Source organism: Peromyscus leucopus, chromosome 7, assembly GCF_004664715.2.
Source record: "Peromyscus leucopus breed LL Stock chromosome 7, UCI_PerLeu_2.1, whole genome shotgun sequence".
NCBI classification, from domain to species: Eukaryota; Metazoa; Chordata; class Mammalia; order Rodentia; family Cricetidae; genus Peromyscus; species Peromyscus leucopus.
In genome coordinates this window covers 85,039,514-85,059,020 of record NC_051069.1, presented here as the reverse complement: position 1 = coordinate 85,059,020, position 19,507 = coordinate 85,039,514, and the positions used below count along the sequence as shown (strand labels likewise).

General features: G+C 38.2%; 1 protein-coding gene across 2 annotated transcripts in view; it reads left to right on the top strand.

Annotated features, from left to right (window-relative positions):
- The window catches only part of Rasa2 (RAS p21 protein activator 2), a 112,624-nt gene that overhangs the window by 52,998 nt on the left and 40,119 nt on the right, over positions 1 to 19,507 (top strand). For both annotated transcript variants that reach the window (XM_028866033.2, XM_028866034.2), the window contains exons 6-14: positions 2,734 to 2,817; positions 5,117 to 5,189; positions 8,521 to 8,597; positions 9,676 to 9,777; positions 13,197 to 13,353; positions 13,647 to 13,795; positions 14,634 to 14,748; positions 15,326 to 15,400; positions 18,057 to 18,180. In XM_028866033.2, the coding sequence (XP_028721866.1) occupies positions 2,734 to 2,817; positions 5,117 to 5,189; positions 8,521 to 8,597; positions 9,676 to 9,777; positions 13,197 to 13,353; positions 13,647 to 13,795; positions 14,634 to 14,748; positions 15,326 to 15,400; positions 18,057 to 18,180 (956 nt within the window). The remainder of the gene's footprint in view (positions 1 to 2,733; positions 2,818 to 5,116; positions 5,190 to 8,520; positions 8,598 to 9,675; positions 9,778 to 13,196; positions 13,354 to 13,646; positions 13,796 to 14,633; positions 14,749 to 15,325; positions 15,401 to 18,056; positions 18,181 to 19,507) is intronic.

Here is a 19,507-nt window from a genome sequence, read left to right as displayed (position 1 = left end):
TAATATAAATAAAAATAAATAAAAAATAAATAATAATAAAAATATAATTAGGGATTTAGATAGGTGGTTCAGTGGTTAAGAGCACTTGCTACTCTTTCAAAGGACCTATGTTTCATTCCCAGAACCCACATGGTAACTCACAACTTCATTTCCAGGGGGATCTGACACCCTCTTCTGACTTCCACAGGTACCAGACATGCAGGTAGTGTACATACATGTAGGTAAACACTCATACATAAAAGATAGAAATAAATAGCTAGATAAAATATAATAGGATAAGAAAGTATCTAATACTAAGCATGTCTGCCTAAGTATGATTGCATATTTGTATAGTCTCAAAGAATCTTCCCATAAGGTTATCTCATAGATAACCACTTCACAGTAATGAGACATCCAGTACCTCGATATTATATATTGTAAAGGACACCAAGATATCTAATTCCAATCTGGTCATGAGCAAATACCAAACAAACTCAGATTAAGTAATATGAAAGCAAGTATCCCAGGGGACATGGCATCCGAATGTAGTGTAGGATCCCATATTGCATCCTGGATCTTGGCAAAATAAGTGACATCTATAGATTAATTAGTGTTAGCAACATTAAAGTTAATGTTATTTATTACATTAGTTTCACTATTACAGTAGTTTCACATTGGTTAACACTGAGTAGTGGGTTTGCAGAAACTCTGTATGTTCTCTTTACAACTATTTGAGAGACTGAGATTATATTAAAACACATTTTTGATTGTCCTTGTACATTCAACCTGTTTGTCTGAGTCTTAGTCTCATATCCACAATACTGTCATATACCATTGCAGCTGTTCACATCTGAAGCTGGATTCTCTTATTCTTGTGTTTGTTTGGCTCCTCTCCATGGCCTTAGCAAATACCTGAGTTTACCTGTGTTTTTATGTCAGACCTTACGTTTTTCTATCTCTAGACCTCTGTTTTTTAAGGTTTTCTTTGTCTCTCTATGCTATGAAATAAAATTTTTAAATGTCCTTGTCTACAGTTTTATTTTCTGTCATTTTTGCTTCTGTTTTGGTTTTGTTTTTCACAATAGGCCGTATTTATTGATTATTTACATTGGAAACTCAAGACACTAAAGACTTTGTATTCCTGGAATGTGCTTGAGTTGTTCTGTAGGTATCAGTTAAGTTCCTTGGAAGCGATTATAATTTGCTTCCAAGCTTTGTCAGACAGATAGAGCACCATATATCACAGAGCTAGTAAAGGCCCACCAGCCACAGAAGAAACTGGTAGTTGACTAATGATGCCTCATGTGTGGGAAAATAAAAACCCTACAATATGGTTCCTTGGCCTGTGCTTTTTTGGTTAGTTTCAGAATTTTCTTAAATAATTTATTTAAATTTATTTTATGTGCATTTGTGTGAAGGTCAGATCCCCTGGAACTGCAGTTATAGACAGTTGTGAGCTGCCATGTAGACGCTGGGAATTAAACCTTAGTCCTCTGGAAGAGCAGTCAGTGCTCTTAATTGCTGAGCCATCTCTCCAGCCCTAGTTTCAGCATTTTTTAAATTTGACTTTTGATGCCCAGTTTAATAGAAAGAAGTCTTATTTTTAATTTTTTCTTTACTTAGCAGTACTCCATTTGCAGTTCACCCATATATGTAATGAGTAAGTTTTGGAGAGAAATAGAGGATGTTGCTCAGTAGCCTTGGTCCTTAGAAGTAGAAAAAGAAGAAAAAAAAAAAAACCACTTAGCTTAGCATTCATGAGCTTCTGTTAGGCAGCAGGAAATGAAGACTTAGACATTAAACTAACTAACTTAGTAATAATTACTGAGAAGCTTTGAGAATCAAATCATTAAGTTGTGTTCTGTGCTTTCTATAAATACAACTATAATTCATAAAGTGGATTGGGTGGCCTTGGTGTTTATAGTCTAGAACATTTTCTACAGAATAACGCAGGAACTATGGCTGAGAACCCTCACAAAAGACTACAGAATTATGTGAAGCTTGCCCTCTATTTATGAATCAGATTTTAAGTAAAACCACAACCGTTTCCTTGTGTGTCATTCATGCCTTAGCAGAGGATATGGTGCCATGGTGCTGGCCTGGTTTGTAGTTTCTCATGTAAGGCTACGCCACTTTCTTTTCCTTTTTAGAAGCCACAGCAGTTTTGATGTATTATCAAACCACAAAATGTACTTGAGTATTTACCAGGAAGAAATGTGTTATGGTAGACTGAGTACCGGTTGTGTCATTCCTGTTTGCTTCTCTTTGGGCAGTAATCATGCAAATAAGCAAATAACATCATTTGGAGTGGTTGGTGTATTGGAACTGCAAAAGTGGTAAATAATTTTAAGGCCTTTGAATATGTTGATTTCTCTCTTTCTTTTTTGGGGTTTTTGTTTGTTTGTTTGTTTTGTTTTGTTTTTTTCGAGACGGGCTTTCTCTGTGTAGTTTTGGAGCCTGTCCTGGATCTCACTCTGTAGACCAGGCTGGCCTTGAACTCACAGAGATCCGTCTGGCACTGCCTCCCAAGTGCTGGGATTAAAGGCATGCGCCACCCCCACCCGACTGTTGATTTCTATTTAAAGGTAATGTTTAGAGTTGAGAGTGCAGCTCAGTTGCAGAGCACTTGCTGTGTGTATGTGATTTCAGGGTTCTGTCCCCAGTCCATAAGAAGGCAAAGGGGTGGGGTAGGGGGAGATAATACGTTATGATGTTAACTTTACTCTAATAGCTTAAAATCTCTTTCTTCCTTAGCATCAAGGCATGCCATGGATTGCCTCTCATAAATGGACAAAGCTGTGATCCTTATGCAACAGTTTCCCTAATTGGCCCTTCTAGGTAATGTTTATTGAATTGTTACTGGATTTCCAAGTTTAAAGTTGGATTTAGAAATTGGAAATGTAAAGTTCTTAGATCAAATGCTAAGTAGCTTGACATAAAATAATGCTTTAAAAGAAGAATTTTTAGTAAGTTATAGTGTACACTTGGTAAACAACTAAGTTTGTTTTCACAGAAAGATTCTGGGTGTTATTTCAGATCTGTTATGTATTTACTAGACCATGGGGAAAACCTCAGTCTTATACACTTATAAAATATACTTTAAAATATATACCTTGGGCCAGGAATGGAGGTTGTATGCCTTTAATTGCAGCACTTGGGAGGCAGAGGCAGGTGGCTCTCTGTGAATATGAGGCCATTCTGGTCTACATGACAAGTTACATGCCATCCAGGGTCTAAAACAAAAACCCCAAATCATATACACCTGGCTGCCTTTACTTACAACATTCTTACTTCTGGATAACCTTAATTTCATACAAGTAAAAATCAAGTTTTAATAAATGTCAGCTCAATATAACAAAGAAATTTCCATACTGTTATCTGGAAAGCAGCTCAGAACTGAAAATTGGCTTTTCTATTCATGATATCAATGCCTTAGAGAAAGAGTTCCAAGCTCTAGAAGAACTACTGAAGTCCCAGAGTATGGTGAAGTGCACTGTAACGTTGCTTTAAATAGTCTACAACTTATGAAAACCCAGTAGCACTTTGCAATATCCATATTAGAGATCTTCATTGTGGTTTCTTTAAGAGACTGACTAGGCTGGAGTTTATCTGCAACTTGAAGCTGTTAGAGTTAGGGAACAAAACATGGAATTTGTTCTTTCACGTACTTCCGCTTTATTACCTAGAGCTCTGTTTTTCTTTTTTTAAGTCACAAAGTTTGTTGTTGTTTTCGTGTCAGGGTTTCTCTGTGTAGCTTTGGAGCCTGCCCTGGAACTTGCTCTGTAGACCAGGCTGGCCTTGAACTCACAGAGATTCTCTTGCCTCTGCCTTCCAAGTGCTGGGATTAAAGGCGTGCACCACCGCCACCACCCCCTGGCAGGTCACAAAGTCTGAAAATGTGTGTGTGTGTGTGTGTGAGTGTGTGTGTGTGTGTGTGTAAGTAAAAGTATCTGATACCATAGGAGCTGAAATACTGGTATGCTATTAATTTAAAGTCAAGAATTCATACAACATTAAAAGCTGTCAGAGGGTTTGCACACACATACATACACACCGTGTTAAAAATACTCAATCCTGCTAGGTATTAGAAGCATCTAATGGAGGCAGAGTATCACAAATTCTGGCCAGCCTAAACTCCTAGTTAAACCCTTGTCTCACAGAGAAATGGGGGTTGGGAGGGGGGGAACAAGTCAGCTTAGAGGTGCTGCTTGTTTGGAGTAAACTTTTTTTGGTAGTTCTGTATTCAAACCCAGCCTATTGATGATAAGCAGTTACTCTACCAGTGAGATACACCACAACTCAGGTTCTCGGTTTCTGTTTAATGATTTCTGTCTCATGAACAAATTCTTTTTTTTTTCTTCCCCCTGAGACAGGCTTTCTCTGTGTAGCCCTGGCTGTCCTGGAACTTGCTCTGTAGACCAGGCTGGCCTCAAAGTCACAGAGAAATACCTGCGTTTGCCTCCTGGTGCTGGGATTAAAGGCACACACCACTGCCACCACTGTCCCGCTTCTCATGAGCACATTCTTTAATGGAACTTTAACATTTAGTAGAAACTATTTTTTTTTTTAAATCACAGTTGATTTTGCTATCTAATTGCACAAGACATTAGTTGAGTCTGCTAAAGACACGAGACTCCCTGAGCATTGATTTGTAAGTGCCTCAGAGGTTGTGTATTCACTTGAGAGTTAGCAGTTGGTTTGTTTATGTCACTGTCAGGGCCACACCCCAGAAGTAAACTAAGTTCAGAGACACAGCATGTTCCCCAGGTGTTTTCAACATCAGGAAAGGCACTTGGAGCTCACTGCCTTTCTCCTCACTACTTTTTCTGTTTATGTAGTAGGATGTGTTGAATACTTTCAAAGAGAATTTGGCAATCAGCCTCTCACAGCCATGGAGACAGTAACCCAATCTTGGCATGTATAAATTCCTAAAACTTGTATCCTATGTGTGGATACTGTTTTATTTGAGATTGTGAGGACACACTGGCTTTTCTCCCTTACACAGTGTGTAAATTCTTATCTTCCCTCAGTCATCCTAACATTTAGACAAAGGTCAGGCTTCCTGGTTGGAAATAGCTTGTTTTATAATTGTGTACTATTAAGTTCTACAAGGTAAAACTCTACCACATTGGAACAGGAATGACCAAAAGAAGACAAAAGTAAAGAAGAAAACAAGCAATCCGCAGTTTAATGAAATCTTTTATTTTGAGGTAATTTCTTATTTATATAAATATTAATATTTAATATAGAATTCTAGTTGATTTAATTTTGTAAACCACAGCCATAGTAATTATTTTGTCAGTTAATGCAATTTCTGTCCAGAAAGCAATAGAACCATGATGTAACACATGTAGCTCTGGGGTTTGGAGTGGGGAGGGCTAGAACCATCTCCACCCTGTAGTCATCCTCCTTGTCCCAGCATCCTCTAGCCCCTTCCCACACTCTCTAGTCCGCCTGACGCAGAGGGGCTCTTCTGAGCATTCTTATTAAAACCTCTAGAAAAACAAGCATTACTACTCAGAAGATCTGAAATCTTTTCCCAGTTGACTTTAATGATGTAGCTTGCATTTCATACCCTGTGAAAGGGCAGTTTTTTTTTTTTTTTTTAAGAGAAAACATTAGCAAATGTGCCAAATACAAGACTCCTTTGAGAGTATGAAGCATTTCAAGCTTAAACCTTTATATCATTAAGTTCTCCTTAATCTACTTTACTCTGTAGATATATATATCTTATTCATGAAGCTTGCCTTGAGCAAGTCCTAACCCCTAGACCACCAAGGTACACTGCCTTGAGATTGTCCAAATACAGTGATTTGGTATCTTTAAATATTTAATAAATCCTCTTTCATATTAATTGAAGACTATAGAAAAATTTAAAAATCAAAATCTCTAAAAGATTATGTGATAACAGAGTGAATTACAATTGGTACTAATATGCAAGAACAATTTGTAGGTAGTTATCAAAAAGGTTTTCTTTTGTATTTCTCTTCTGTTCTGGAGAGAGCACCAGAGTACCCCTTCTCATGCCTGATTACTGTAAGAAAATACCAAAAGTGAAGTAGGAAACTAGGGTGGGGGGGGGTAAGAAGCAAAGAAAAAGGAAAACATACAAATGCAAGAGACTTCCTTTCCTGGAGGACTTGGTGCAGTTTTCTACATTTATTAATGGCTTTTATGTCTATGAGAACATGAAGAAGATGGCCTTTTTAAAAGCTGCTTCCAAAGTCCCTCACTCTTGCATGTAGTTCACACCTCAGATGGGTTGGAATTCACTGTGGTAGGACCTTGTAACAAGCAGGTTGGTAACGTTTTTAAAATCAGAGTCGGAACTAACTGCTCAACATGCCAATTTACCTGTCAGGCCTTGAAACATTTATTCATTGAGCCCTTTGTTAATAGGTTATAAAGATAGATAAGTTCTGCAAAACCAGAGCAAGACATAAGAAATCACACACATATGTACATATGCACAGCTATAACATACAGCTCATACTGCTTGAGCTCAAGGTCAAGACAGTCCAAAGAATGACTAGATTTTCCTAAGTGAGAACAAAGAGAATATTACAGAGGAAGAACATTTTAGGCACAGAGACAAAAAACTGAAAGTTAGGCCCAAAGAACATCTGAGTAATGACTTTACCCAGTTTGGTAAGAAAATAACCAGAATTAAGAATAGAAAGATGGGGGTGGAGAGATGGCTCAGTGGTTAAGAGCACCGACTGCTTTTCTAGAGGACCTGAGTTCAATTCCCAGTACCCACATGGCAGCTCACAACTGTCTGTAATTCCAGTTCCAGGGCTCCTGACATCTTTACACAGTCATACATGGAGGCAAAACACCAGTGAACATTAAATAAAAATAAATTACTTTTTATAAAAAAGAAGAAGAAAGAAAAAAAGATGGGATTAACCAGTGAATACCTAAGTATATTCCAGCGCCCGGCTAGAGAAGCTTTAATTTTAGTCATTGAATATCCTTGAGCCTAGAAAGAAGTAACTGTGATCTCTTAGCAGGTGGCTAAAATCTTATGGTTTCAGTGTTCAGACAGCTGAGAGAGGGGCAAAGAAGAAAGATACTGCAGGTCAAGATACCTGAGTATAGGAGGAAAAGGGAAACAAAATCAGAAATACCCGTGGGTCCCTGTACAAACCCTCCACCAGGCAACAGATGTGATGTGTGCTGTGATCCTAGTCCTTGACAGGTGGAAGCAGGAAAACCAGAATTTCAAGACCACTACATAGTGAGCATTTCTCAACTACATAGTGAGCATTAGGCCACCTTGTCTCAGAAAACAAATAAAATTTGCTAACAGAACAGTTCGTGACTGAAACATGATAGGTGATAACTGTAGATCACAATACAAGTTTGTCACAGTCAGGAAAGTCAAGGAAATGAAGAGATGCAACAGAGAGAACCACAGAAGCTCTCTGCACTGACTGTTCAGCTACAGACGTGCTGCTTAATTTTCATACCGTAGCTTCCTCGTTGTTAAGACAGGATAATAAATCTAGCTAGCCCTGCCTGCCTCAAAGCAACATTCTGATGCGTAAAGGAGATGATGGCACAATAGCACTTTGTAAGCTGGGCAACACCGTGTGGCTTTAAGTTGTTTTTAGAACAAAATAAAGCAGAACGCCACCTGTGTAGATTCCGAGGAAGAAAAGATAGCAAGAGGTGGCAGGATAGTCCTCGGGTAAACTCAAAGCAAAGAGCTCTTCTGGGAATAGGTGAGAGGGAGAAGCCAGGACAGTAAAGAGTATGAGTTGACTACAGATTTGGTGATAAAGAGAAATTTTACAAGGGTGATCTGTAAGGAAGCTGGTGATAAAGTGGTTACTGGTGGTGAGGAAGTACTGGCTCTGGGATGGATTAGTTTGAAGGTAGTTGTCTGAAAAAGAAAGAGCAGGAGGGCTATGATTTAAGAGGAAATTTTTTCTTAGACTAGAAGGGAGTGATCCAACTAGTGAGGAAAGCTGTAATTAAGGTAGGTCAGATGCTTACAGCACATGCTGAAATAACACTGGAGGAAGGGGCCGGCCTGGGGAGGTGCTCTCAGAATCGTCTCTGGAAAAAACTCAGGTAGAGAGAGGCCTGAGGGTGGGAAGTGGATGTTCAGCTGGGCAGCGGTTGAGGAAGTTCCTGCCTGGTGGCCTCGATACTTTCAGTAAAAATGTGAGGAGGAAATAAGAGTAAGGTGGTGTACTTTGAGAAAGGTGGGAAAGACTTGAAGGTGTGTTGAGAAGTTTAGCTCTTTGAAAATGGTGTTTTTCCTCTTTGTGTTACTGGCAGACCCCTGTAAACCAGGAGCCAGATGTTGCTGCAAGTAAACTGATAGAAGTGGAATGGAGGAAAGATGCCTTTGATTTGCGCCACCATTCCTTAGCTTTCTGGGGGCTTGTTAGTATGCTTTTCATGCTTGGAAATATTGCCACACTTGACTCTTTTTATATTTGTAATTGAATATTTTGGGAATTGTTACTTTTGAACTCACAATGGAAAAAGACACTTGAAAATATTTTTACTAAAATATTTTGTTTATAGGTAACCAGATCCAGTAGTTATACCAGGAAGTCCCAGTTCCAGGTAGAAGAAGAGGACATTGAAAAGTTGGAAATCAGGTGTGTGCCTTGTGGTTTTCCTAGAGAACTGATTTTTTCCCCCTGTGTGAACTTTGATAGAATTCTCTATAGCAGGTTGGTAGATGAAACTTAGAGGAACAGGCATCTAATTTAATCCAAATTATCTTTTCAAAATCTGATTTCTTTTCAGAAATACCTAAGTATATTTCTTGTGTAGGCAAAGACAACCTAATTTCACCTATTCTGCTTTTAATTTCCCTTAATTTAATTGTTCCTTAACTATCTGGATTATAGTATAATGAATGGAAAAGCAATTATATTTAAGCCAATTTAGAAATAATTTTTTTATTCTTCTTAACATATCTGCTGACTATCAGAATTTCAGTGAGGTAAGGAGATAACTCCACAGGTGCATGTGTTTGAAGTTTGTGAGATTTCCTAGGTCTTAAATATCTATGCTGTTTTGGAAAGGAAACTTTTGCAAATGCATGTGTAGGTGTGGTGTTAACAGTGTGTTATCTAAAAGGCACATTAATCACGTGTTCACAGTGGTAGGCAATATTTTTCTAAGTCACTGATATTTATATATTAATTATCTTCAAAAGAGAAACTGTAGTTTTATATTGTTTGTATTTTCAAATTCAGTTAAGTAACCCTTTTGCCCTTACTGCTACAGATTTAAAAGAGAACACACTAAACTTTCAGATTTAAAAACATAAGTTTCTCCTTTTAGACTATTTAGAATTTGGCCAGGGAGATGGCTAAGCTGGTAGAGGTGCTTGCTGCCCAGCCATTCTACCTGAGTTCTGTCCCTGGGACCCACACGATGAAGGGAAAATACCAATGCCTGTAAATTGTCCCCCAAGCTCTACATGTACACAGTGGCATGTGCCCCTCCCCCCAATTTAATAAATAGAAATGCAATGTAGAATTTAAATTGTGATTTTTCAATAAAAGTTACTGTAGTACTTTGCTTTCAAAGTCTGGATAATGAGGTATATGAAGATGCTAACATCTCATTTTAAGCATGTAAAATTAATGTTACAATACTCATCAAAATCACTTGAAACTATTGGGCATAGTTCACAAAGACTAAAGCTAGGTTTTCAATTTTCAGGATTGATTTGTGGAATAATGAAAACCTAGTCCAAGATGTTTTCCTGGGTGAAATTAAGGTTCCTGTGAATGTGTTAAGAAATGATTCCTCTCATCAAGCCTGGTAAGAAGACAATGCTCTAGTGAACTAAAGATGCTCAAGTAACACTCTTTAAGAAAGATGCATGCTTACTGGGGGTCAAAGTTACTGATATTAATTTGGTTGTGAATTTGTTATTAGAGAAAAGTAAGTACTTTAATAGTCATGATGCTTGATCTGTGATACTGAGATAAAACGAGCTTAGTTGTCTAGGAATATTTTTCTGTTTAAAAATGAAATCTCAGTTTCTGCTGCCTGGAAGAGGGGTTGACATTTGGATATTTAGGGATTCTTTTGTTGTTTTGTTTACCAAGACAGAGTTTCGACGTGTAATGTTGGCTGGCCTGGAACTTGCTGTGTAGGCCAGACTGGCCTTTAACTCAGAGATCTGCCTGCCCCTGCCTTCTGAGTGCTGAGATTAAAGGTGTGCCACCATGGCTGATACTGAGTATTCTGGTATTTCTTTTTGATCTTTAAAAGAGCCTGTGTCACCGGGCGGTGGTGGCGTATGCCTTTAATCCCAGCACTCGGGAGGCAGAGGCAGGCGGATCTCTGTGAGTTCGAGGCCAGCCTGAGCTACAGAGTGAGTTCCAGGAAAGGCTCAAAGCTACACAGAGAAACCCTGTCTTGAAGGAAAAAAAAAAAAAAAAGAGCCTGTGTCTTCTATCCAGCCATCTCATAGTCTCCCTTATTTTAGACTTCTTTTTACATTATTAACTCCTCTAAAATAAGATGTATTGGTCCCTCTAATGACATTTTGTATCATTTCTAAATGCATCCGGGCGGAGATGGGGGTGGAATAACTTTATCATTAAGAAAAATTTATCAATGTTTGCCCCCTTATTATGCCATACTTTCTTGCATCTCCATGAAAATTTCTGAACTCAATTTTTAAGTCTTTAAAATAATACTCCATACCTTTTAGTACAGAAGAGAAAAATGAGTTGTTGTATCTCTCAGAGCCCACCACAATGAACTCAAAATCTGCCCCATGTCATGTACTTTCAATGGCACTGTCTCTCAATATACTTTCCAAATTTGACAAAACTTTCTATCTTGGCAGACTACAGAATGTTAGCAGACAATTAGTAATTTTATTTCAGCTTCTTCTGTCAATAGTATAAATATTTTATGTGCACTTAAGTGCTGGTATCTTTGAGGCCAAAGTCGTTGGACCCTCTGGAGCTGGAGTTACAGGTAGTTGTGGCTACCAGATGTGGGGGCCAGGGACTGAACTCAAATCCTTTGCAATAGCACCATATGATCTTAACTACTGAGCCATCTCCAGCTCCCAATAATAAGAAAAGTTTAAAGTAGCCTATCAGAAGCATAAATGCTAAAACTTATACCGCATAAAAAAGAAGAATCTGCTCATCTCTGTGTATTGATGTACGTTGTAGGGAAATACAAAAATATTAATGCCATCTTATTTTCACTCAAGGTGCTCTGTCGCCTTCCTCACTTGTAGCGCTGTGGCATCCTCTAGTGGGGCTGATGGTAACTGCATGAAAACGCCAGAGTTCTTAATTTTGGTCTTGCAAAGGGTCATAATATCTTATCAATAGGCAGTCAGATTGTTTGAAGTTTTTCTATTTTCTTTTTTTCTAATAATTTCCTTTAGTACTTGCCTATTATATTGGACTCCTGGTTTTTGATAGTTTTAATTTTTTTTATTTTATGTGAATGAGTGTTTGCCTGCATGTATGTGTGTGTGCTACATGTGTGCCTGGTGCTTGTGGAGATCAGAAGAGGGTGTCAGATGCCCTGGCACTGGAGTTACAGATTGTTGTGAGCCACCATGTGGTGCTGGGAGCCAAAACCCAAGTCCTCTGCAAAAGCAGCAAATGTTCTTAACTGCTGCTCCATTTCTCCAGATTATAATATGATTCATCACTTTTTCTTTTTAAAATTTTGTTACATTTATCTGTTCACTTAACTATGTGTGTGCATGTGTGTGTAGCATGTGAATGCCTGTAGGAGTTGTTGCTCTATTTCCACCGTCTGGCTTCTGGGTATTCGAATAAGGTTGTCAGCTGTGTATCTCTCTAGTTGACTCATGTTAGCAGTGGAACCTGGGAGAATGGAACCTAAAAATCAAGCAGACTAAAGTGCCAAGCAGTAACCAACTTCATCCAGAGCATTAGACAATTTATACCCTGAAGGTAAAGAAGAATCACGTGGATAAATTATACAGTCACAGGGACAAGTTGCATGTGCCCCCCCCCCAAAAAAAAAGTTTTCCATAGAGGCATATAAACAAATAGCAATAGCCAGTTGTATTGAATAATTGAAGTAAACTCACTCTATCCACTACACCTGGGAGGAGCATGAAAACATATTCCAAGAACAATTCCGTGGGTTTTTGTTGTTGTTGTTGTTTTGTTTTAAGAAACTGAGGTCACAGGACTTGTCCTTTTCTCACAAGCACTCAATTTCCCTTGCAGACTCCATTCTTAGACCATGTTCTGAGAGTCAGCAAGCGCTTTTCCACTGAGCCATCTTTCGAGCCCCCTGTTTTCTTAATGATTTACCTCCTTAACATTGCTGGGTTTTTGTTTTGTTTTTTTATGGTGATAGTTAAGTCAGATGTTATCATTATCTTGTTCATGTTGATGCTAGCTAATTTTCACTTTACCCTGTGTAGATGATAGAATTTGATTTGGTTTAAGGGTTGTTGTTGTTTGTTTGTTTGTTTGTTTGTTTTTCAAGACAGGATTTCTCTATGTAACTAACAGTCCTGGCTGTCCTGGCTGACTCTGTAGACCAGGCTGGCCTCAAACTCAAAGAGATTGCCTGCCTGCCTCTGCCTCCCACATGCTGGGATTAAAGGTGTGTACTACTGCTGCCTGGCCAATTTTTTTTTAATAGGTAATGCACTCACAGCATTTTTAGATAAAAAGATTCAAAAGAGAATCCTGCCTCCTACCCCACTCCACCCCTCAGCTTCTCAGCCAGCTCCTATTTTTGAGCCAGCCACTGTTCCCTAGTTTCTGGGAATATTTTCTGTATATATAGGCAAATATGTGTGGATATTTTTCATTCATGTATTTGTTTTATTGAAATTAGGTAGCCTAGACTGGCCTGGAACTCACCATTTTCCTGCCTTTAACCTCCCAAGTGCACACAATACCACACCCACCTGTACCATGCTTCTATTTTTGCTTAACAGTATAGTAGAACATGTATATGACTCTTGATAGTGGTTAAGAACTTGTATTCTAGAATCAAACTGCTTAGTTCAAATCTCATCTTTGCCAGGAATGATTTCCTCCGTATATGTACGTATTTCATTGACATGCTGGAGATTGAATATGATGAGAACATTTTCACCGCTGAGCTTCACTCCCAGCCCCCGCTTTATTTTCAGTAGTTTACCTGTTTGTTTTTCCCACTTGCTTGTTCCTCATGACCATCACTTGGAGGTGACAGTACTTTTACTTCAGGTACTTGCTACAACCAAGAGACAATGGAAACAAGTCATCTAAAACTGATGACCTGGGATCTCTTCGATTAACTCTATGTTATACAGAAGACTATGTGCTTCCATCAGAGTACTATGATCCGTTGAAAACTCTGCTGCTAAAATCACCAGATGTTCAGGTACTTTAAAAATCTTACATGTATGACTCTATGTGAAAGGCTAAACAAATTCTGTAAATGATGAAGAAAAAAATTCATAGTGTCAGCTCTTAAAGAGCTCTGTGTACTTAATCTCTCTGAACCAGAGTGCTGATGTGTGCTTCAGATTTTATCTCTGGTAAGAATTTAGAAAACTAAATGCTATTTTATACATCAGTTGTAACTAATGCATGTATTTAAATTACATCCACAGATTGAACATGTAACCATGTTTCTTTGATTCTGTGCTTGTTTCCTGCCATTTTGTATCCTAGCCAGTATCTGCCTCAGCTGCTTATATTTTGGGTGAAATATGTCAAGATCAAAAGGATGCTGTTTTGCCTCTTGTACGACTATTGCTGCATCACAATAAACTTGTTCCTTTTATCACTGCGGTGGCTGAACTGGACTTGAAGGATACACAGTAAGAATTGTTTTTCATTAAATGCTAATTATGCATTGTTGAAATTGAACTTTAATTTGCCAGATTGTTTTTATAGTCTCAGTTGTTTTTTTGAGGTTTTTTGTTTTTTGTTTTTTGTTTTTTTGTATTAACCAAGTTTACTGTAGAACAGGTGAAAAAGAACTCCTTACTCAGTAACAAAAGATAGTTCTTAAAGTTACCAAACAGAAGACTGGGCAGTGGTGGTACACGCCTTTAATCCCAGCACTCCGGGATTAAAGAGCCAGGTGGATCTCTGTGAGTTCAAGGCCAACCTGGTCTACAGAGCGAGCTCCAGGACAGGCACCAAAACTACACAGAGAAACTGTCTCGAAAAACAAAAAAAAAGTTGCCAAATAGAATCTAACAACAGTAAGGACCAGTTAATAAGGAAATGTGTTTAATTCAGTGGTGCAGTTTCCTTTGTTACTATTACTGATCTTTTCTTCTTGATGCAGTGATTCACAAGTCAGATAGTAAAAACACTTTATAAGACACACGTAGGACACTATGAAGAGCAATCAGATGGCTTTCCATTCCCATCATAGTAAAACAGCATCATCATTTTATACACACACACACACACACACACACTATATTTGTTTAAATTAATAAATATAGTTTCTTCTTTAAACTGATGTTAACATTTTCAGAAAGTAATTTGAATAGTTTTAAAAACTCTTAATGGCAGCAGACTTTCCTGTTAGTAGTAAAATTACTAAAATTATATATATAATCAAAGTCAAAATGTTACTGTTTCAAAACTTTTTCTTCTTTCTTTGCTGTACTTAATATTTATCTCTTTCTATTTCTGTTTCAGAGATGCAAGCACAATTTTTAGAGGAAATTCCCTAGCGACCCGGTGTCTGGATGAGATGATGAAAATAGTGGGAGGACACTACTTGAAAGTCACATTAAAGCCTGTTCTAGACGAGGTATAGCATAGACCTCACGGCCAAAGTCTGTGACCATCGAGAGCAGGGGTTCTCAACCTGTGGGTCGAACTGCCCTTGCACAGGGGTCTCCAAGACCATCTGCATATCAGATATTTACATTATGATTCATAATAGTAACAAAATTACAGTTTTGAAGTAGCATCGAAAATAATTTTATGCTTGGGGGTCATCACAACATGAGGAACTGTATTAAATGGTCACAGCAATAGGAAGGTTGAGGACCACTGCACTAGACTTGAAGGATCTGTCCATTCATGGGCTACTGAAGGAATAAGGGTAGGCACTTTATAAGTAAACTACTTTGCCATCAGTGAATTTTTACTCACAAGGCACATCAATCTACATTATTGTTTGTTATATTTTTATTTTACTAAGTCTTTAAGAAACAATTTTGATACAATTCTTTGGGAAAGTGTCTACATTGTACATATTATCTTCAGGAAGGGGCTTTAAACTTCGTTAGATTTAATTTTTATATTATCAGAAAAAGCATTACTTTCACGTTGTCAAATTACCTAGGAAAGAACAGTAACTGAAAGACACATGTATTTTTCAGATATGTGAATCCTCGAAATCCTGTGAAATAGATCCTGTTAAGTTGAAAGAGGGAGATAATGTAGAAAATAATAAGGTAAGGTTTATATAATGCAGTTTAGAGCTACATTAATTTTTTTCTTAATGTTATACCTGTCTCCCACAAATGGTTTATTTTATGAGTGTTTTGCCTGTGTGTATGCTGTGCACCACATGTGTAATTAGTACCTGGGGAGATCAGAAGAGGGCATTGGATCATCTGAGAATAGAGTTATAGATGGTTGTGAGCCACCACGTGAGTGCTGAAAATCAAACCCAGGTCCTCTGCAAGAACGTAAGTGTTCTTAACCACTTAGCCATTTCTTTACCCCCACCCCCACCCTTAAAATTAAATAATGCCATGTGTCTGGAAACAATGTTGTTTATTCTTTACATGAGCCTTTATTTTTCAGAACATTTCCTAGTGTTGATTTTACCTTATTTTAGTCTTAAATTTTTAACTTAGCATTTTAATCATATCTGTGTTTGGAGGTGATGTGCACATGAATGCAGGTGCCAGCAGAGGCCTAAAGAGGACATCAGATCTTCTGGAACAGAGCTATAGGCAGTTGGGCTGCCTGATATGGGTGCTGGGACCTGAGCTTGGCTTCTCTGGAAGCTGATCTTGTGTTAGCATATATTATAGATAATAATAGGTTATGTTGTATTTTCGTACATGTATAGAAGGCATTTTGATCATGTTAACCCCTTTTATCCTCTTTTGTTCCCTCTCCTACTGATCCATTTCCTCTTTCCAACTAGTCCCCCGCTTCAACTTTTCTTTCTTTTTTATTTTTTAATTGTGGGTATATTCATGTGAAAGGTATAGGTGCTGTGGAGTCCAGAGGCTTTGAATTCCCTTGAGCTGTAGTTATAGGCAGAAGTGATCTGCCTGACATGGTGCTGAGCACCGAAGGGCTTCTGTGCAAGAGCAGTGTCTCGCAGTGTGTGTTCTTAGCTGCCAGAGCCACTCTAGCTGCCACCTTTACTTCTGTTCTTAAAGTTTTGTTTTTAATTATTGGCCCTTCTTTTCTACGTGTGTGTGTGTGTGTGTGTGTGTGTGTGTGTGTGTGTGTGTGTGTGTGTGTGTGTGTGTTTCCGTGTGACGTGTGAGTTCATGTATCCTATTAAGTTTACTCGGACAGGAAGTGAGGGGTTAATTATAGTAGCATAGACAACTTACCAATAGTTACAACACCAAAAAATAAATAAATAAAATGTTTCTCCTTCCCCCAGCAACCACTTATTGCCTGTAGATCCTTAGGAATAGGTAGTGACTTACATAAGCCTCTCCCCACTCCATGACAGACGGACCTGATTTTATATAGGTCTTGTTCTGTTGATCATAGCTACTGAGAATTCAAGAGTGCAGTGGCCATGTAGTGCTTAAAATACTGTTAGGAGACAGTCATTCTTTCCTCCTAGATTCTTTCTGTCCACTCTTCAGTGATGTTCCCTGAACCCCAAGGGAGGTATTCTAGATAGCCCATTTAAAGCCAAGCACCTATTCTAAGGTGACTAAGTCACCTATTCTCAGCACTGTGAGCCTCTGTAGTGGCTGCCACCCACTGTAAAGAGAAGCTTCTCTGACCAAAGCCAACAGCATCACCAGTCTCTGGACTTAAACAGTATTTAGAAGATCCTTTGATAGGCATATCTGTTTAGCAAATCAGCAGCAGTAACTTCCCCACTACACAGCTACCCTTACCCTAGCCGTGGGGTTTTGGCCAGGTTTATAGTGTCAGATGAGAATCCCCTCCTGTGAAGCAGGCCTCAGACCCAAATCAGAGAGTGCTTGTTTATCCCCCAACAGCCTGACAAGTCAGTAGTACAGGACACAGGGTTGCAGCTGAATAAATTCTTTTTGTTCGTTTGGTTTTGGGGTTTTGTTTTGTTTTGTTTTGTTTTTAAGACAGGGTTTCTCTGTGTAGTTTTGGTTCCTGTCCTGGATCTCACTTTATAGACCAGGCTGGCCTCGAACTCACAGAGATCCACCTGGCTCTACTTCCCGAGTGCTGGGATTAAAGGCATGTGCCACCACCACCCGGCTCTGAGTAAACTCTTAATGACAATTCTGCATTAGCAGCCTGCATTACACCTCCTAACATTGTGTACATTTCTCCCTGTAACTAGCAGGGAGAAAATTTCTAGACCAGAGCACATGATGTCTTCAGCAGTAGGGTCTTCCCATCTAGTTCTAGTGAGCAACCAACAGTAATGACAGTAACCTCTAATAATAATAGATTTATTATTTTATTATTATTAATTATTAATAATGCAGCTAGTTACAACCTCCATTCTGACTATTCCTTTCAGGTCAGACTCATCAGACTAAGCGACATAATGATTCTAGTTGAGTCTGAGAAGTCTATAATTGTGTTGGGGGTCACAGGTTTTATATACTGTAGTATGAACTGTGTTGCAGTGTACTAATGGTTCATACAGTTCTTTCCCTGGCTTCCCTCTTGTTTTGTTAACTGTGCTTCTTGTGAAAATTATTCCTATACTCACCTGTCTAGAAAGTCTGAATTTATTAAATTAAGTCAGAATGTTGATTGCCTTTTTAACCGAATGAGCTTGGAGAATGGAAGAAGGCCTTTAGAATACTAGATGGTCATCGTCTAATAAATCTCATATCCATTACTTTTTTCGTAAAGACTATTGAAGATGTGTGAAAGTCGGAATCTTAGTGTTTACTTTGTTGAATTCTGCAGGAGAATCTGCACTACTATGTGGACAAAGTATTCAATACAATTGTAGGATCAAGTGTGAGCTGCCCCACTGTGATGTGTGATATCTTTTATTCTCTGAGGCAAATGGCTACTAAGAGATTTCCCAGTAAGTTCCTTGATAATACTCAGTCATGCCGTTTCTTTTTCTATATTTTTTCCTACATGGTGTTCATTTGGTTTCTATGAAATGTTTGTGCATAGGTTCAGTCTTCTAGAAGTTTTTCAAAATGATGCTAGCTTCTTTGTGAGACTTTATGGTTTATTTTTCCTATAATTTCAGAACATGCAATCCATTTTATTTCAGTATAATGGCAACTTTAAAGTGCAAATCAAAATCATTAGTTTTAAGAAGGAAAAGTTTGGATCTATAAGATTTTCTGTAATATAAGTAAGCCTTTATGTGCTATATATTTAAGAGCCTGTGGAGTACACAGGAGTACCTTTGTTGTACCGGCTGTTTTCTCATTTGCCTATATTCAAACAGTAGTAATCATTAGTTTCATACAGTTGACTAGATTTGACAGCTTGGGAATGCTGGAGAGATGTTTTTATCAAAAATAGTCTTTGGCTTTACAAACACTTGTCCCAACATACATAAGATTTTGAGGTACATATATCAAGAAATCATTGTGCTTAATTTTGCAAAATCAACTATACTAAGATTTTTCTTGGAAAGAATTTATAAAGTTATGAGTTACTTCCTTTTATTGTTAGTACTTAGTTCATTTCTGTTACATAAATAAATTTGCCAAAGCCCATTGCAGATTTGCCCATAACGTAGGGGGAGGCATAGGTTAGGGCAGCTACTTGTTAATAATCAGGTTTATCTATCTGCATAAAACTATAAAATAACTTTTTTAGCCATCCAAAGAGATTTTGTTATTATGTTTGCATGTATCTGTCCCTGTGTTTAATTTACCCAATATTAAAATAGTATGGCTGAGTTGTCTAACTTATACATGAATTCAGCTTTAGGTCTCTTGGCTAGTTATAATAAAGATACAAAACATTTAGCTTTAATTAAATATCTTTAACCTTCATAATCAATAGAGGAGGCAGAGACTTGATTCTGCATACAATAAAGATGAAGTGCTGATTGGATTCTATCTTCAAGTAGTGAGCTAGATCATAACCATATTACCTGATTGCTAGCCTGTCTTGTCTCTTACTCCTAACACTGTTTGAGGCCATGCCCATTGATTAGATGATGAAACTGAGGTCTCATTTGTTCTTACTGCCTGGAGTATAGATAGCGGGGCAAGCGGTCGAACAGTGGACAGCGTGGTGGTGTTCCCTGCTGAGTGATTTGTAAGAGCTAAAACTCACATCAAATCGAGAAACTCTTTCACTCACCACCCACTTCTCTAGTATCTGGTTGTCAGGTTAGTTGTTGACTCCAGTCTGAAGCAAGTCCTGAAGATGAGTGATCAGTG